Here is a 20,363-nt window from a genome sequence, read left to right as displayed (position 1 = left end):
TTCATAATCCTAATGTATATATAAATATCTGTAAACAAAAAAAATATTGAGCTGTTTTTTGACTTACTAATTTGAAAACTTTAATTTTTATTTTTGACCAAAAGGATATTAAGATTAAGACAGGAGATTGATATGTATTTACGTTTAGGCACAACCAGAAAGTAAGAGGTATTCTCACTTATGTGTATAAAAATAATATACAATATTAATAGCTTAATTAAAATTGTTTTAATATTTAAAACAGGCATTTTTACTCAGATCTAATCAGAAAATAAGAAGTATTTTTACTTAGGCATAAAAAAACTACAGTATCCATATTCATAAGTAAACTCAATTTAAATATTAGAACACATTCTTTTTTTGAATTCCATATTTTTATGAATATACAACTTTTAATATAAATTAGTAAACTTCAAAAGTTCCTTTTTTTTTTTTTTTTTTTGAACAGTAAAACAAAACAAAATAGTAATTTTTTAAAAACAAATGCAAAGTACTATCATATACATACCATAGACATAAGCAAACTGTCAATTTATAGTAATAACTGATGTAAGGTAGTCAGCAAATGTATATCAAGGTAGGCCAAACAGGTAACTTGGGCCACGTTAGTGCATAAATTTAATTTTAATTTAAATTTACCTTACATCTCAAATTTTCAAAGTTTGTGAAGTAAACTTAGTATAGCCTTATCACTGCAGTATTTCAACTGGTATTGTTTTTATATTTTTTAATTATTCAGATTGTAATTTTCTTGTTTCTATCAAACTTGATGTTGTTAGTGCAATATGTAAACTTTTTACATGAGTTTAATATTTGATTTGTAAAAATTCTCTGCAAACTAGCATTAGCTACCAGCCATTTAACTATTTCTCCTATACCATTACAAGGTTGCTTTCCAAGGCTGGTTGCAGAGAAAACCCATTTTGCATCTATTCCAAAATCTTATTTATGTTGACAAATTAAGAATATTTTTGCAATATATCAATATCAATATATTTATATATAATAATAATAATAATAATAATAATAATAATAATAATAATAATAATAATAATAACAATAATAATAATAATAATAATAATAATAATAATAATAATATTAAGTAACTTTATTTATGAACACAATAGCTATACAAAGTCAGACATTTATAAACAGTTAAAAACTAATAAAACATAACAACTAAAAATGACATAAGACAATTGTTTAAATTGACAACAAGAAAATAAGATAACTTATAATAAAATTAAAAATAATAATACTAATGATAAGAATAATTATAATAAAAGTAACAATAACAAAAAAGATTAATAATAGCAAATCATATACTTAACATTAAAAGAAGTTTTTCTATCAAAAAATTAAAACTAACAATAATCATCACAAAAATAAAATTAAATTAAAATAAAAAAAACAAATAAACTTTGAATAAAATAGAAAGTTTAAAAGACAATGCAAACAATGCAATATAAAGTATGACAATATGAACAATGCATGACAATGTCCAATACAGTAGAATGTTTAAAAAAACAACAACAACAACAACACAAAAGTACATAATAAAATAAATAATGTACATAAATACAGGACAATTTAAACAGCACACAAAAATACATGACAATAGAAAAAATTTACAAGATTATATTGTTATATTTTTATATATAACAAAACTTTAATTTTCAAAATCTTCTAAAATTATTCCACTATTTGATGACAATTCTTCTTTATAGTGTTTAAAATATTCTGATTGGGATTTAGAAATATATGAATGTGCTGTTAGCTTTACTAGTTTCTCCATCACCATATTTACATAAATATGGTGATGGAGAAAGTAGTAAAGCTAACAGGTAATGCTTACAAGCTGTTTAACTAAATCTGATCTATCAGTTGTAATCCATTGGTTAAATTTAATTTTATCTACTTCCTCAAACTTCCCTATTAGTTCATTCAGTTTTTATTCTAATTTAGGTGTGTTATTTGGACATAGAGCACATTAGTGTAACATGCTTTTTTTTTTTCTTTGAATATCACAAACAATAAATTTATATAGTTCATGGTAATCACTTTTATTGAGCAAGAGAATCAACTTCATGTTTTGGTGGTAGAAACAAACGCTCATAGAATGGGTGCCTGATAAGAGCATTTTCAAGTTTAACTTTTATCAAAACTGATATTTTATTGAACTGAGCAACTTTTTTTTTATCAAGAATAAACTCATTATTAAAAAGTTCAATTTCTGTCAATGGAATAATCAAAGTACTTGATAACTTTTCTTTGAAAATTGTTGTAATAGTCATAAGTTTTCTTTTCCAATGCTCATACAAATTACCAATGGGTTTCTGTGAAGTTTAACCAGTGACACACCAATTGAGACAATGGTCTGTTTTTATTTATATTTGCTTCATGTTGGACGTTAAATACATTTCCTTTATTTATGCTTTCATTTGTGTTATTGTCAGCAATATCAGTGTTACTAATATTAATTTCAGTGAGAGCTTTTGATTTGACCAAGCAATTTGTACAAATTTTTTGATCTGGTACAATATTAAATTTATTGCTTAAAAGTTTAAACAAAAATTAAATTTGTTTCTTATCTAGACTTATCTGAGAGATGCTAAAATAAAAAATAAAACTCAATAAAAGAAAATGTGCGTAATATCAACAAGCACAGTGAACTTAAAATTATGAAAAATATATAATATTTATAAAAACTGTATGCCAATCTTTACTAACTTTTGCTTGTCTTTTGTGAACTAACAGTGGATCAACTGTTCTGAAACACAAGGAACTTCAACAAACAAATCTTAATTATATCAAAGCAGGAGAAACACCAGACCTCAGTGCAACTAAATTTTGTTCATCTGGAGCTAAATCTTGAAAATTTTTTATTTCAATGTGGTTTGTATATATTAATTTGTGACAATTTGATTTTAAAATCATTCAAATTGAGAATTGAGTTGTTCCAGCTGTTATAAGGTTATTTAATTTCAATATTTTATTTTTCTAAAAATAACATTTCAATCAAAGTAATTTCTCACATAAATATTATTATTATTAATACTCAACTGTTAGAACCAATTGCTCCATTCAATCAATCAAACAAAAAACCAAAAATTTTTAATTTAAACTAAAAAGTGTAATCACAGAGAATTTAACGAAAAACAAAATGCAAAAATAAAATTGCGAAAGTAAAACTAAAATAAAAGATATGTGCATTGAAAAACTGTGAAATAACTATTGCCTCATAGGTATTTATGTATAAATTAATATTGTAAAGTTTTGAAATGAATAGATCAATACCTTTTTTGAAATTAGTCTTAAACTAGACTTAAAGAAAACTAGTTTACTTGAAGAATTTTGTAAATATTGTGGTGTTCTGTAATAAGACCCTAAGGAATTCTTGGACTGTCTAAATAACTTAAAAATTCAAATTTTCTATAAATTGTATTTTATAATTTGAAAGAATAGTGTTTTTAGTATTTTTACATTCACTTAAGAATAAATTAAGAGAGACATTAATTTTGTAATTTACTATCACTGTCATAGTAGTCTAGAACTGTCTTAATTCATACATATTGATTCAACCATAAACTTGAAATAATAATTTTTTATTATTAAATTATTATCTTTAGACATAAATCTATTTTCAATTTTTTTTTTTTTCAATTTTTATTTTTATTTTTAGCTATTTAAGGACATGGTTCCCTGTAGATTTCATCAGTACCCTACCACTTCATTATATACTTATCTTATCAGTGGGTGATTTGGACAGTGGAGATGACATAACTTTTAATTTGCAAGGTGCTACAAGAGTTTTTAAAGTGTTAAAAGTGCTAAAGCTACTTAACTTGCTAAAGCTTCTTCGACTTTCAAGAATTATAAGAAATGTTTCACTATATGAAGAAGTAATTTTTTGTTTTATTATGTAACAAATTGTATTATCATTTTTTCGTTATAAATAAAGACATTACTTAATATAAGAATAAGTTTGCTTGCTTTTCTAAACACTTTTTAGATATACTTTTATAAGTAAAGGCCACAAAAAATAAAATTTTACTTGAAATACTACCCAGACTTTGTTTATGTAAAGTCAAAAGATGGTGTTTTAATGAAAATACAAATTAGTTTAGTGGTTCTAAAACTTACTGGCATTAGACTAATTTAAATTTTGCTGTTTCATTTTTGGATCTCAGCATTGATGGCAATATCCTATATGAACCATATTCAATAAATTATGGCATGCTAGTTTTCTCCTCTGTTCATATGATGTATCTGAGAAAGTTTTTGAAGTAATCGAATCATTTCTTTCTAATTGCAGTATTAAATTGTCCTTCAGGGGCATCACTCACTTTTGTTTCAAGTAACTTCAGAGGTACTACAAAATTTCATTTATGCTAATCTTAAATTTTAACTCTAATGTTTCTATTTTCTCATGATGTAACTATATACTTTTCGCTAAATATATTAGTTTAACTGTCTTATTTACTTTCTAGTAAATTTAAGTTAGTCAAACTTTCTTTCAGGCTTGTTGAAAGTGAATTTTACAAAAAAGTATAGGGGTGTTGTAGTTAATTATTGTAGATACAATTTTTAAATTTTTCATTAGGTTTAATGCCCATTGTTTACTTCTGTGTGGCTTAAACAGTTTTCCGTATTTTCTTATTTATAACATTGTTTAAGAGTTATAACAATTTTTTAATTGGAGAAACCTGTTTCAAAAATCATGACTAAGTACTGTGGTTTCTCTATTATGAATTAAAGATTACCAACCAAAACTTATGAACTCCTCCCACTGTTACCGTAAAATATATATATTTTATTTCAAGAGTTTTTCTTTACCTAGGTTCACCGCAGCTAAGGAGCCTCACCTAAAAGTTTTTAAAATATTCGGTTAATTTTTTTTGATATCTTCACTTCCAACAAGTCTGCAAGCAACCGCTATTAGAATTTGAAGTTACTGGAAGAGAAAAGATAAAGTTTATAAACCAGGATAATGATTCACAGATACTTAAAAGATTGCAAATTATATAAATCAGGAAAACAAGATAAAGGGAGTAAATTCCAAAGAGCTGATATTCAAGGAAAAAACTAGTTAAATAAGAATTTTTGGAGCACTTAGGAACAGTCACAATAAAAGGATAAGACTTTATTAAATGATAAGAATGGATTTTAATAGATGGCATAAGAGATGGTAGCTCATTAGAGCAGCACCCATTATAGTATTTATAGAAAAGAGAAAGAGAAGCAACACTACGACAATGAGACAATGGTTAAAGTTTGGCTGCAAGAGCAGGTTCAACTATGTTTTCAATGTGTTTTTGCACCCTGTATAAAAGAGAAAAGGCGTTATTCAAAGAGCTGCTTCAGATATAGCAACAGTATTCCATACAAGGACTGATTTTAGATTTATAGAGACAAAGAATAGAATCTGGAGTAAGAAATTGGCGTGTATGATAAAGAGATGCAACCTAGCAGGTGCTAATTTTGCAATTAATTTGAATTTTGCCATATATTTTGAAGTAAGAGTTAATTCTAAAAGACTAAAAGGGTAGATGATTCATCAAGGACCTTTCATAAATATAGCAAGATCTAAATTGTTGTTATAGCAATAGAACAAGAAGATCGAAATCCATATTGATGATCAGAAAGTAAGTTATTAGATTCAAGTTGAGAGTTTAAGTATTTGTTAATTAAGGACTCAAAAACCTCGCTTACAATAGAAAAAAGACTAATAGAACCCTAGTTAGATGAATTAGATCACTCTGCGGATTTTTTGAGAGTAGGGATAACAGATACTTACCAGCAGGTTGGAAAACAAGACTCTGATAAGCACTTGTTAAATAATTTGAAACTATAGGCGACATCTCCAGAGATTACTTCTGCAAGGCTGTAGTAGGTATAATGTAATGGTCACAATTACTTTAAATCTGTTATTAGAAAGTAATAATTATGATTGGAAATTGCAGCAGCACAATGAGTGGAAAACTATGGAGAAAAGTGAAGCTTGATTTGGAATCATTGAGAGGAAATAAAAGATTCACTAATAGCCTGAATTCAAGAAGTTACATAAGGAGCACATTTATCAGAGATAGCTAACAGAGACAGCTCAAGAGCAACAGCATAAGGAGCACATTTATTAGAGACAGCTGACAGAGACAATTCAAGAAGTTACATAAGGAGCACATTTATCATGAGACAGCTGAACTCAAATTAGTCTCACATAGAGCAAGTAGGTCTGGTATACTTTGCAAGAGATAAAACTCAACAGAAGAAAAGTTACATCAAAGACCACAAATATTAATGAATGGTAATTTTAGAGAGCTTGGTGATGACAATGGTTTTATGTGCTTATAGTTTTTGATACGTTAATCATATTTGGATTCATTAAAGAACTTGACTCAAGGCACATATAGTACTCAAGACACTATTTAATAATCCAAGTATTTGCCTCATACAATTAATAAACCCTAAGCCATAACAAAGGGCTCTATATGTGACCTCAACAATGCACACCAAAAGTAGGAACAGGGACACCATTCATGCACAGCTTGGCACTTTTTGTACTCTGGTACTCTACAGCTGTTGATGGAATCAGTTACTCTAAGAGCTACCACAGAGTTTGGGAAAAACCTGACTACCAGCCAGTCTCAGAACTATAAAACTGAGTTTTAGAGCTGTACCCTCATTAGGAGATAATAGAATGAGTTTCCTAGTCATAAAAACAGATACACCAGCAAAACCCATGCATTATATCAAGATGATCCAGCATTCAACATTTTAAACTTGAAAAAATTATAAATACATCTACACCAGTCTAATAGATGAAGAAGGGGTGTGAAGCTGGTTAACAGAATCTGTTTACCCCTTAAGACTTTCATAATTGTGAAGGTATCTTAAGAGTTTTAGCAACCACTTTCATATAGTGTAAAAGGTACTACTAGAGCTACATTTTGAAAAAAAATTATATTATATGACATCATTAGGCCTGCAAGGAGTTGAAACTTGTGTTTTTTTGATGAAAAATAAATTTATTAGTTTTTAAAGTTCATAAGTTTGAGCTATTTTATTCAATGTGTCTTCATTAAGTAAATTTACTTTGTAAACTACAATCCATGGGCTCTTTACTTCATTAAACAAAATCATCAAAAAAACAAGTTGATATTAAAAGTAAAGCTATTGTTTTCTATTAGCAAGTATAGGGTAACTTGATACAGCATTTGTGGGGGGCCCTAAAACTGTAGAATAGTACTCCATTGTGTCATAAAAAATTCTAAAAATTTTATTATTCTTTATCTGATCTTCATAAATGTGATTTGGACCGTTAGATGCATTATTTGGTTTTTTTTAAACAAACTAATAGTTGTTTGATATAGTTATTAGTTTATCTTTCTAGTAAAAATTTTTCTCTACATTTTTTACTTTTTATCAGGGATGCAGAGTCCCAAAAGGACTCCGGCTTTATATCTCTACTTTTTCCGAGTCTGAAGTGTCCAGAAGCTCTAAACACGTTTGTTGACTTATGATCTGCTATAAGAAAAAAATTCATGAGATTTAATGACTTGAAACTAATTGTTTTTAAGCCCGGAGTCCTGGAGTCTCAGAGTCCTTGCCGCCATTATACCTAAGGACTTCGGGTTCCAAAAATGATTGTTCCTCTTACCTAAAAGTCTTAATTTTTTTCTTATTAGTAGTCCATAAACTTATTTATATTTTTAGAGCTCCTGGATATGAAAAACTAGAAAGGAGTCTTTTTTGAGACTCCGCATTCCTGCTTTTTATTTACTTTTTTAATGATGCTCATAGTGTGTATCAAGGTATCCCATGGGTACCTTGAAACAAACTCCTAATTTTACTTTAAATAGTCTTACAAGTTTAAGCTGTTGTGTTTTGGTAATTTATAAATTTAATTTTGTAGGTTTGAATTGATTCTAAAAATTATACCAATCGCCTAAAAAAAAGGCATATTAAAAAAAATATTACAAAGTAAAAACTAAAAGGTTGTCATGGTGCCCTATTTTCCCCTAACTAATTTTCTGTTTATTTAAGCTACTTTACTTTTTCATTTAAGACAATAAAATGAATTAAAAAGCAGTTACATGACACATTTAAATTTTAAACGTGTCATGTAACTGCTTTTTAATTCATTTTATTTCATCGGTTAGTAACTAAATTACAGTTTTAAACTTTAAAACTGTAATTTTGTTACTAACTGAACATAAAATTTAGAAAAAAATTAATGTTATTAAGAAACTCTATTTAAAAACTTGTTACAAATTTTAAAAACTTGAATATATGAAAATTGAATATATGAAAAATTTGTTTTTTTTGAAAGATATGAAAAATGAAAATGAAATAATTTTTTTGAAAGATATGAAAAATGAAAAATTTTTTGAATATATGAAAAATTGAATATATGAAAAATTTGTTTTTTTGAAAGATAGAACCATTTTAAAATATTCATTCAGAGTAAAGTTAACTTTGCTTGTTGGCAATTAAGAAACTGTTTTTGATAATCGATGAAAAAGTAAAACTCTCAGTCTTAATAACGATCGTGTAAATTTAATTTATATAACTTCAAAAAAATCAGCAAATAATCAGAGTAATTAGAGAAAATACATGTTATATATGTTAATGCTATTTAACATATCTAACATATATTTTCAATTAATATGTTAATGTATATAATGCTTTATATATTAATTGCTAATAGGTTTTCTTTTTTTTCTTTTTTTATTATTAAAGTTAAAGTTATAAAAACAATAAAAGTAGAGACATTCAAATCAATTATTTTATTTATATAATTGTTTTGAATGTCCCATAAAAAGAAGTAATTTTAAATTAATTTGAGATGTCTTTATACATTAAATGTAGAAATTGTTTTTTATTTTGCTTCATAGGTTCATTTTTTATAACTTCATGGGTTTTATGTGTTATATATTTAGTTTTTTATTATAATTATAAGTAAAATGAAAAACAACAAAACAGAGTTTTATTATAGTTAACTTAATATCCTTTGCAAAAAACAGGTTTTATTGGTTACCAGTTAAAAGAAAAAAAGCTATTACCACTCCCTTAAAGCCGCTATGAATGAATTAACTTTTGATCCTTAATTTGTTATTTTATTTTATTTTAAGAAAACGAAAAAATGAAACAAAAACCTTTTCAGAAAGTTTTGTTTTTTTCGTATTCTTTTCTACTTTAATAGTAATAAAAATAATGATTACAATCTTTATTACAAGTTTTATTAGGGTTAAGTTGCTTTTAAACTTCAATGCCTTTATTGTTTAAAAAAATCCATAGTAACTTGTAACAATAACAAAATGCAACTAAACACAATGATTAAAAGTATATATATTTTTAAAAGCAAATTTTAATATTTTTTTAAAAAATATAGTATATTTTTTTTAATCAAAAACATATAATATATTTTTTTAATCATTAAGTTTATCTCTTTGATTTAAATTTTTTAATCTTTAATTTTAATTTTTTAATCAATAAGTTTACTGTAATTATCTTATTAATTCAAAAGGTGCCTTAAAGCTCTTTGAAAATTATTAATCTTTAGTACGTTAAATAAACAGATTTGCTAATATTTAAATCTAAATTAGAATTAAAATAATAGTAATAATACCTATATTAAATGCTTTTGTTTTGTATTCGAATAGTTATTGGCTGTGTAATACAATATATTATATATAGACTCTATACACTCAAATACAAGATGTCCTATTTACTATTATGTTATTTTTGCAAATATTGTTTGATTTGTAAACATCGATTAAAAGTTGTTAGAAGTATTTAAAACATTTATTAACTATTAAAATTAAAATTATTAAAAGTATAGTTACTTAATGTTTAAAATACTGTAAACAAATTTCAATAATTATTTACAAACAAGAAAGTATTTGCAACTTGAGTGTTTGTTTAAGTCTTAAATAAAATAATTTTTCTTAGCGTAACTTAAGTAGCATACGCTTTCATCCACATTTTATGTATTTAAAGAAATGCCTTCTACAACAAATTGGTATTTTAAATCAACTTCTTATCTTCAGATAAATCTAAACAAGGTAAAACACGGTAACCAAGGTAAACACAAATAATTAAAGTGGTGATTAAAATAATGATTAAAAAAAATGATAATTAAAAATGTTTTTAAAGTTATCAACATCAATTTGATGAATTTCCTTTGTGTTGATGTCATCAACACCAAGGAAATTTATCTACAAAATATATTTAGTTGATTTTTCAGTTTTTTTCTTATATTTATAACTCCATTTAAACATGTAGCTCTGACCTATTCAAAATATATATATAACATTCCTCTTTAGATGGGAGGAGCCCCCACTTTTAATGCAGCTTTAAATTGAACCAAATCAGTAATTTGACAAGCATTGATGGAACCAAGCATCATTGCATGCTAATTATTATTTCTTTCTAGAATGTTAAAAATTACTAGGCGTTTTACCCACTGAAATTTTTCAATAAAAATACTCATCTTGGGCAATTATTAACTGCATCCAGCTACTATCTTGTAAAAGGCCTCCTAAACAAAAACTTTAGGATAAGCAGAATAGTTCTGTTGACCAGCCTCAAAACCCTTCTTCATTTATTAGGCTGGCACCAATGTAGACCTGTATTACATTTTTTTCTGCTTAAGATGATTAATGCTGGGTCTTCTTGATTCTACTCATAGATTTTTTGTTTTTTATGTCTCCTTGGTGATGGCTGTGCAACTCTTCCTGTTATCTCCTAATGCGGGTACAGCTCTAAAACTCAGTTTATGGTTCTAAGCCCGGGTGGTAGTTAGGTTTCCTGAACTCAGTGGCAGCTCTCAGAGAAGCTGATCCCATCAACAGCTGTAAAATATCATAATATTAACAGAACCATGGTGCCCATAGATGGTGTCCCTGTTAATGCTTTTGGTGTGCATTGTTGAGGCCACATAAAGAGGTCTAAGTTACAACTTTTAGTTAATTAGCAGGACTATAACAACTGTATAGCTCAATCCTTGGGATGCCTTTTTTCTTTGAATGAGTCAAATCTTATTTAAACTTAAATCATACCCAAATTAACCCAAAATATTAAACATTAAAAACCATCCCCACAACCTATTTGTTTCAATATATTTTTCAAAAATATTAATGGTCTTTAAAGTAACCTTCCATCAGTTGAATCTTACCTCTTGCAAAGACTTGCTTGCTCTTTGTGTGACTAATTTTAATTCAGCTTTTCCTTTTTTAGGGCTCAGTATTAATTAACCTGCTGGTAATAAAGTCTATAACTTCTGCATTTCTCAATTGCTTACTCAGTTGATTAACTTTGTGACTCGATTTCCAGACTACCCTAATCACTTACCTTCACATCTTATAGTAGTAGTAATATATTTGAGCTGTAACTGATAATTTGATGAGTGTACCAAGTACACTTAGTTACATTATTTAAAATCCATATGTCAAGTTTAGCTTTAAAAGAGATCACAGAAATAGCATTAACGACATCATTGGGAAGTTGATTCCAGCAAAAAGATGCTGTTAGTTAAAAAATAATGCCGAGGCAGAATTTTATTATTTAAATTTGCTTTTTCAATTCCATTGAATAACTTGTATATTTGAATCAAGTCACACCAAATCTGTCTTACAACTTAAGTAGTGAGACCCATTTTATCTAATCTTTTCTCATAACAAGTTTTTTTAGTAGCTATTATATTCTTGTAGCACAATGCTGTACCTAAGAGATTAATTTAATTTTTAAGACATGGAGACCACACAGATACAGAGCAGATTGGCTCTTGAGACTTTTAGAAAATCTTCAACAGTGTTATTATTAAGGGTAGGTCTAACATTTCATCTCTCATTTATGGGACTGTTCTTATTACCTCTGACAATGATAAGGCAGAACTATTTGCAAAAAACCTTTCTTCTAATTCAACTCTTGAATCTTATGGCCATATTCTTCCTTCCATTAGACATTTCCGTTAGACACTCAAATCAGCCCAGTTTCTGTTGCTAACCTCATATCTCAATTAGAGTCTTCTACGGCTTGTGTTCCAGACAACATTCCTGTCATATTCTTACAAAATTGTTCTCCAGAACTCTCTTCAATTTTCTCCAAACTATTTAATAAGTGTTTGACTGAATCTTGTTTCCCTTCCTGGAAAATGGCATCTGTGGTTCCAATTTTTAACAACTCTGGAGATTATTCTGACCCCTTTAACTATCGTCCAAACAGTCTTTTATATGTTACCAGCAAGGTTTTTGAGCCTTTTATCAACAAATTTTTAACATCCCATCTTGAGTCATTTAATTTACTGTCAGACAATCAATATGGTTTTTGATCCTCTTGCTCTACAGCTGACTTGCTAACTGTTGTGACTGAAAGATTTTATTGTGCATTAGGCGGAGGCAGCAAGGCTAGGGTTATTGCTCTTGACATATCTAAAGCTTTCAACAAAGTTTGCCCTGCTGGTCTTCTCCATAATCTTACTTCTTATGGTGTATCTGAGAAAGTTTTTGAAATGCATTCTTTCTAACATCTTTATTAAAGGAATCCTCAAAGGCCAAAACTCTTATTCATTACCAGTAAATTTTGGGGTACCTTAAGGTTATATTCTTGGTCCTGTTTTGTTCTTTAAATTCCTTTAAAACTCAACTTTATACTCCTGTCTTAAAAAAAGTCTTCTCTTTTCAATTTCTTAGCACAGGTAGTTGATCTTGAATCTTACCTCACTTCTGTAACAGATTGGGGTTCACAGTAACTTGTGAATTTAAATTCCAACAAAACTCAGTTATTTACAGCAAACAACTATCGCAATACTACTGCTGTCAACAATCTTGTTCAGCCGAGTCTCATTCTTTTACTGTATCTGTCCTTGCATGCTTAAAAAGCTTATATTCGTTTAGTTTTTTCCTTGCACTTCAACTTTTTTGGAACTATCTCCAATATTCATGTTTTCCTGACTCATACAACTTACAACTTTTTAAGCCTTCTGTCAACGGTTTCCTTGCTCTTTAACTCTATTCTCTTTTTAAAGTAACTCACAATTTAATAGTGGTTGCTTGCAGCCTTTTTGGGAGTAAATCAGAATGAAAAAAAAGTTATATAAAATAAAACTTCTAGAGCTAGTTAAAGAAGCTTGGTAAAGAAGTTGTTTGTTATTTGCATGCTCTGGAACCTATTGAGAACATCTTGATTTTTATTTTCTTAAATCAGATTGCAACACAATAAAACTACTAAGTAATCTATAGTTGTTGTTTTTTTAATTTGTTTTTTTTGTAATTTTTTTATTTTTATTTATTTGAAGATGCTCTATTTTAGGTATACTGTTGGGCTGTTGGCTTCTTGCGTTACATTAAACTAATTGGTATGATGTTGTTAGTGGCACATTGGAACTGCTGCTTACATTTTCTTGTTCCAATGTTGCAAAATTTTCCAGATAATTGCTGGGTTAAGTTAGCCAACCTAGAGGTTAGGAAAACATTTTGATTATATTATTTATAACAGTATATTTTTAAAGATAACAGATTAAGGTTATCATTTTTTAGTAGTTTTGGGGGTTTTTTGTGGGAGCAACGAGTTTATAAAATATTTTCTTTACTATTTTTATCTAAATTCATATTCATCAATAAATTTTAAGCTTTATGCAATAATCTCTTAGTGTTCAGTTTTTATGACCCTGCAATATTTACAGCCCCCTCATATTGAGGGGGTTAAAACTTTAATGGTCATAGTTTTTGAAAAATAAGAGATTATTGCATGAAGTTTGAAATTTGTTGACGAATATGAATTTAGATAAAATATATATATATATCTATATATATATATACACACACATATATATATATATATATATATATATATATATATATATATATATATATATATATATATGTATTTATATGTATATATATATATATATATATATATATATGTATTTATATGTATATATTTATATGTGTATGTATTTATATGAAAATATATATATGTATATATATATGTGTATGTATTTATATGTATATATATATATGTATATATATATGTGTATGTATTTATATGTATATATATATATATACTTATTATATATATATATATTAATATATTTATAATATATATACTTATTATATATTAATATATATATATATAAATATATTTATAAAAAAAAAAAAAAAAAAAATATATATATATATATATATATATATATATATATATATATATATATATATGTATATATATATATGTATATATTTATATGTGTATATATATATATATATATATATATATATATATATATATATATATATATAAATATATATATATATATATATATATATATATATATATATATACACATATTATATATAAAATGTAACAAAACATAGTATAATATATTTAGTTATCCTGTAAAAATAGTTGTTATACTTATGCTTTTTAAGCATAGTCCATGGTACACACAATATGGATGGGCATTATTTGCTACCTTGTCTCATATGCTTAGCAGTGGATATGGACGTTCTAATCCAGTCATATTGTCTGAAGCAGTTGTTACTATTATCTCTATGGTTACAGGAGCCACATTTTATGCTTTATTTATTGCTCACTCTATGTCTTATATTGCTCAAAGTGAATCTTCAAAAAGTTCTTATAAAGAAAAGGTGAGATTATACTTAATTAAAAAAAGGAAATTAAAGACTTTTTTTTATTGATGTTTGTGTCCAATCAGAACTTTAAGTTTTTCTACACATATGCTTTTTCCACACACACCTATTCTTAATTAATTTTGTTGGATGAAATAAGATTTAAAAAAAAAACACAAAATATAACTATAACATGTTAGTTATAGCCTTAGTATAGGGATGTATATTTGATAAATGAAAATAGAGTTTTATAAAATCTGATATAATGTACCAATTAAATTTAATTATTCACATTTATTCAAAAATTAAATTTTGGATTTTGGATTACAGATGTATGCTGAATTTGAAATCTTTTTAATTGTTTTGTACTACTATATATCAGTATATCAAGTTGACTCTTTAAATAATTTGTCACTTTATTTTGACAGATTGATCATTTATTACATTAAATTTTTTTCAAAAGTCATTGTCAATTATTGACAATGCCTAGAAGTTCCTAGTTGAAAAGTTTAAAAGTTACTTTAAAATAGTTCTAAACCATCAACCTCAAAGTTTTGTAGTGTTTGCAATTTTAGTAGATTTAGCTCAGTCTTTTTATTTACATCAATGGTTTGTTTGTTCATAAAAAATGGGTTCCAGAAGCTTTTTCTTTTTTACATCTTCTATTGAAATGACATAAAATATGTTATTTTAATAATATTATTTTAATTTTAATATTATTCATTTTAATAATATTATAATTTCCTTTGTAGTATCGCCAAATTAAAGAGTACATGGCTTTTCGAAACTTACCAATAAGCTTGCAAGAGAGGGTCTCAAATTATTATGAACAAAAGTATCACCACGGACGTTTTTTTGACGAAGAAATGGTTTTATCACAAATATCTCCTCCTCTCCGCAAAGTAAGAAAATTCTTATTATAAAAATATTTATATAGCACTTATTAACAAAAGCTCTTGTGATTGGTCAAGTGGTTTGCAAGTCAAGCAACTTCCAATCAACATGTTTTCAAGATACATATTTTGAAAATCTTGTTTTCAAGATATATATTTTGAAAAGATAGTTACGAAGTCTTTGCTTTTTTTATAATAGTATTTGTTAAGAGTTATGCATAATTATGCTGTACTTTATGTTTGGTACCAATGCGTACCATTTGCTACTCATTTTAGATACTAGATGGTGATTTTACCTGTGCGTTAAGGCATTTATGTTACTCCAAAGCTGTTATCGATCAGGATATTTAAATTGTCTTTTGATATAGTTTATGCTATGTTTATTTCGAAAATGTTAGGAATTAATTATTGTAAAAGTATATTCAATGCATTTGTGAAATTATTGAATTTTTTGATAAAAAAAAAAAAAAACTTTTGAATAACATAAGGTTAAACTTTTATACTTGAAAATAACAGTTAATAACATAAGTTATTAAAAAAGTTAATAGCATAAAATTAAATAAATTTTTTTATAATTGAAAACTCTTAAACTGAGTTAAAAAAAAAAAGAAAATTTAAGGTTAAGTTTTTCAACATATTTGATTGAGAGTTTAAATTTCAAGTCTAAACTTTTAATCAATTTGGTTAAAAGTTTTTTAGTTAAAAAACCTTTGATTAAATTTTGAAGAAATGTAGAATATCTTCGGTACTTTTTTACTTTAAAAAATAATTTTTTTCTTTGCACTTGCAAACTAATAATTCATTACATAAAACGGTTTCTTCTTGATAGATTATAATGTGTGAAAGCAAATTTAAAAATTTATTATTTTATTGATTTTATATGAATTGGAGAAGTGTTTTAGTTTACGAGAATTATTTTCTCAAATGGAATAAAAATTTTTACTTTCTGATTTAATTTTACTATAAAATTCTGGAATAAATATTGAAAAATAGAAAAATTTACAGAGAAATATTAATAAAAATACCTTGGGGCTGATAAAAAATTTATATATATTAACATTCAATTACATCTGTTAATTGTAAAAACCTGTCTAATTGTAATTCATTTAAGATCTTCAACTAAAGATAAATTAAAAGTAAAAGAAGCGCTCCATATTAAATGGGAAAATCCTGTCAGGTATCAATAAAATGTTTCATGTTTACAACGTTTCCAACAAATATTGATTATTAGATTAATGTTTTTTAAAAGATTTTACTAAATAAGAATTTTTTTAATTTCGAAAATTTAAGAATGTGTTAATTTTTAAAAAAATAGAAATTTTTTAATTTTATTTTATTACAATTATGTTTTGAACAAATATTGATTATTTAATTATTGTTTTTAAGTGTTTTACAAAATAACAGTTTGTGTTAATTTCAAAAATTTAAAAATTTGTTAATTTTTTTAAAAATAAAAACTTTTGAATGATATTAATAAAAAACTTATATAAAAACAAAATCGCATTAGTATTTTGTAGGATATCCTTTACAATCAAGGGCAACTTGGCATCTAAAAAAGTCAACTAAATTAATGCAAACATTAATTGGAGTTAAGTCTCATATTTCCTTGACTTCATTAAATAAATCAGCATGATTTATTTAGTGAAATCCCATTGAACATTCATGGGAACATGTTGACAGTCGACATGTTTCCATAAACGTTCAATGCAATTTTAGTCAGCTGGTTGGTGGCCACTTCAAAACACAAAGTTTACTCTTTTTAAAGAACTCTTATACCGATTTGGCTGTATGTTTGGAATCATTATTCTGCTGGCGTATCCATCATCAAGTCATTTTATCCTTTACATGAGGTAAAATGTTTTTGAATATATCTTTGTATATTTCTTGATCCATAGCCCTAGTAATTCTAGAAGCAAACCAACACCATCCTAACTAAAATGTCCTCAAACCATTACATTTCCTCCTCTATGTTATACAGTAGGTAGTTTGTATTTAGTATCATATCTTGTATCTTAGACATACCTGATTCCATCTGGTCCAGACAGCATATACTTACTTTCATCACTAAAAAAAATCTTTGACTGTTGTTGACTAAATAATAAATAAAAATTAATAAGCATGACTTAAATGACAGTTTGTTGTAGAAATAATCCAAATCAATTCATAGAAACCTTTCATTTGTACATTTATATCAGCAGCTGTTAAATGTTTTGTTCCTTAGTATCACAAGCTTTTTATCTTGCCTATGTGTGGTTTTACATGATCTTTCTGATTGCTTTTGATTATTTGTTCACCCAGTAAGTCTGTATCTCTTCATAAATTGTCCAACCGCAGACTTACCGACTCCTTAAAGTTGTGCTATCAAGCAAACAAAAATCTTCATTCTGAACTGATCTCATGATCTATTCACTGGAGATGAGATACATTTCATAGATTACATGATCTCAATCACTAAAGTTTTTTTATAATTGAAAAATGTGAAAAGCTTAAGTTTGTTTACAAATTTTTGAAACCATCAAAACAAATTTTTCGTAAAATGCTTGAAAAACATTAATTAAATAGTCAATATTTGTTTAAAACATAATTGATGCGCGTTTTTCTAAAAGGTCCGTTTTTTCCAGAATTAAGTTTTTTACATTCTTTATTGAGAAAGGTACGAATCTAATTATGATTGTATGAATAAGAAGTTGTTCATTATATTTGTGACTAGTGACTTTTAGAAAAAAGATCTTCAATTGTAAAAGTAAAAACCTTTTAACTGGTATATAATATGTTATAATAATATGTTGGCCTTAGTGAAGTACGTGCTGAGGTAAAAGTAAATTTCAAATTGCCTGTTTGCAAGTTTTTAGATGTTAATGAATATATATATATATATATATATATATATATATATATATATATATATATATATATATATATATATATATTTATATACATACATACATACATACATACATACATACATACATACATACATACATACATACATACATACATATATACACACATATGTATATATATATTTATATAAATTTAAATACATATATGTATATATACATATATATATACATATATATCTTTATATAAATATAAATATATGTATATATATATACATACATACACACACACATATATATATATATATATATATATATATATATATATATATATATATATATATATATATATATATATATATATATATATATTAGGGCTGTTCATGTGAACACAGGAAAAAAAAATTTTTCTCGGATTTGAATGCATAGTTGTTTATTTTGTGCCATTTGACATAGTAATTGACTGTGGAAAAAATCTTTCCAATCAGATAATGTTTAGGGGGTGCTCAATGACCATAAAGTTTTACGAAAAACGTGTAAAAAGTTCCAAAGTTCCAAAAATTTCTAGAACCTGGTTAGTTAGATTTTTTCCACTGAAATATTGTCTGATTGCGTGCTATATAGATTAATTAAAGTGCAGCAGATTAACTGTCATCAGGGCACCAGACTAAAAAATGTCTGCTAGTGTTTAAAACAACTGTGTTTATATTATTTTGTTAAAATTTGTATTCATAATTTTAATACTATTATTTAACTCAATTTAGAATTTGTTCAAACAGAATAAAAAGGTTTACAAGTATAAATATTATTTTTATTTGGAATTTCAGTTTGACAACAAATGTATTAATATTTTGATAGTACCTAACCTTAGTAACCTATTACAGAAAACTAGCATGGTAGTCTGGTAGTGTTTTGTTTGTTATTAAGTGCAGATAATAATAATTTCTAATTTGAAAATATTTATTTAATTTCTTTAGTAATAATTATTATAATATATTGCTGCAGCTGCATAAACCAACAACTGAATGATAAGTTTGTATAATATGGTATTGAGTTTTGATTTTCTCATAATATTTCAGTTATCATTGAAATGGCAGCATCATCTCGTGTTGCTATCTCTACACGACTTCAAACCAAAATCTTTTTAATTGGACAACCAGAGCCAAATCTTCCAGATAAAGTTCTTCCCTTAACATCTGATGTTTTAAAAACATTTTTTTATCATCTTAATTCAACCAAAAAGTCAGTGCCTGAAAGTCTTAAAACAACTGTTGATGAACTGATTATTATTTGGAATAAAGCCTGTATTCCGACAGCATTTCATCCGAATGTAGTCTTAAAGTTGAAAACTTTAGTCCAGGAATTTAAATTAATAAAAAAAAAAAAATCCAGATTGTCAGATTCTCAGAAATCGAGAGAGAAATCATTTACACACACCATTGGCCTACTTTTTGACATTGCCCACAAGGATGCTGAAACCATGATCAGAATTGAAGAAGATAAAGAATTTTTATTGGATCAGAGATGTCAGAGAAAAATGGCGATGTTTGGAGAGGACAAAGAACTTTCAAAATTAGAAGAAAGAAATGAAGCAAGGAAACAAGCAGAGAGAGAACGAAAGCTAAAAGAAGAGCAAAGACAATCTGGTGCGAGTGCAATAGTTCCTGTTATTGAACCTTTACATGACGAAAGTTATAGTGATGACAACGATAACGATGCTGTTGATAATGACAAAATGGTTGATAGAGATTTTGAGATAGAAATCCCTGTTTATTACAGACAACAAGTCAGTAAAGTAAGTTCTTCAGGGTCAGCTGAATCAAGTTTAGCAAGTACTCCAAAACGACAATATATCTTAGATACAATTCTTGACTCGCCTGATGTTTCATCAACATTAGACAGAATTAATCTATCTGACACAAAATTTACTATACTAGCAGCAGCAATTGCAAGGGCTGGTGGACAGAACCTCGATGATGGATCATTGTCACGTTCTACAGTCC

General features: G+C 26.6%; 1 protein-coding gene across 2 annotated transcripts in view; it reads left to right on the top strand.

The window, feature by feature from the left end:
• Window positions 1-20,363, top strand: part of LOC100208250 (potassium/sodium hyperpolarization-activated cyclic nucleotide-gated channel 1) — a 71,730-nt gene that overhangs the window by 28,971 nt on the left and 22,396 nt on the right. For both annotated transcript variants that reach the window (XM_065816251.1, XM_065816252.1), the window contains exons 4-7: window positions 3,683-3,902; window positions 13,312-13,461; window positions 14,427-14,645; window positions 15,380-15,529. In XM_065816251.1, coding sequence (XP_065672323.1) covers window positions 3,683-3,902; window positions 13,312-13,461; window positions 14,427-14,645; window positions 15,380-15,529 — 739 coding nt within the window. The remainder of the gene's footprint in view (window positions 1-3,682; window positions 3,903-13,311; window positions 13,462-14,426; window positions 14,646-15,379; window positions 15,530-20,363) is intronic.

This window comes from Hydra vulgaris, chromosome 13 (genome assembly GCF_038396675.1).
Source record: "Hydra vulgaris chromosome 13, alternate assembly HydraT2T_AEP".
In the NCBI taxonomy this organism is placed as follows: Eukaryota; Metazoa; Cnidaria; class Hydrozoa; order Anthoathecata; family Hydridae; genus Hydra; species Hydra vulgaris.
Note: the sequence above shows the minus strand (reverse complement) of the source record. Positions and strands in the feature narration are given on the sequence as shown.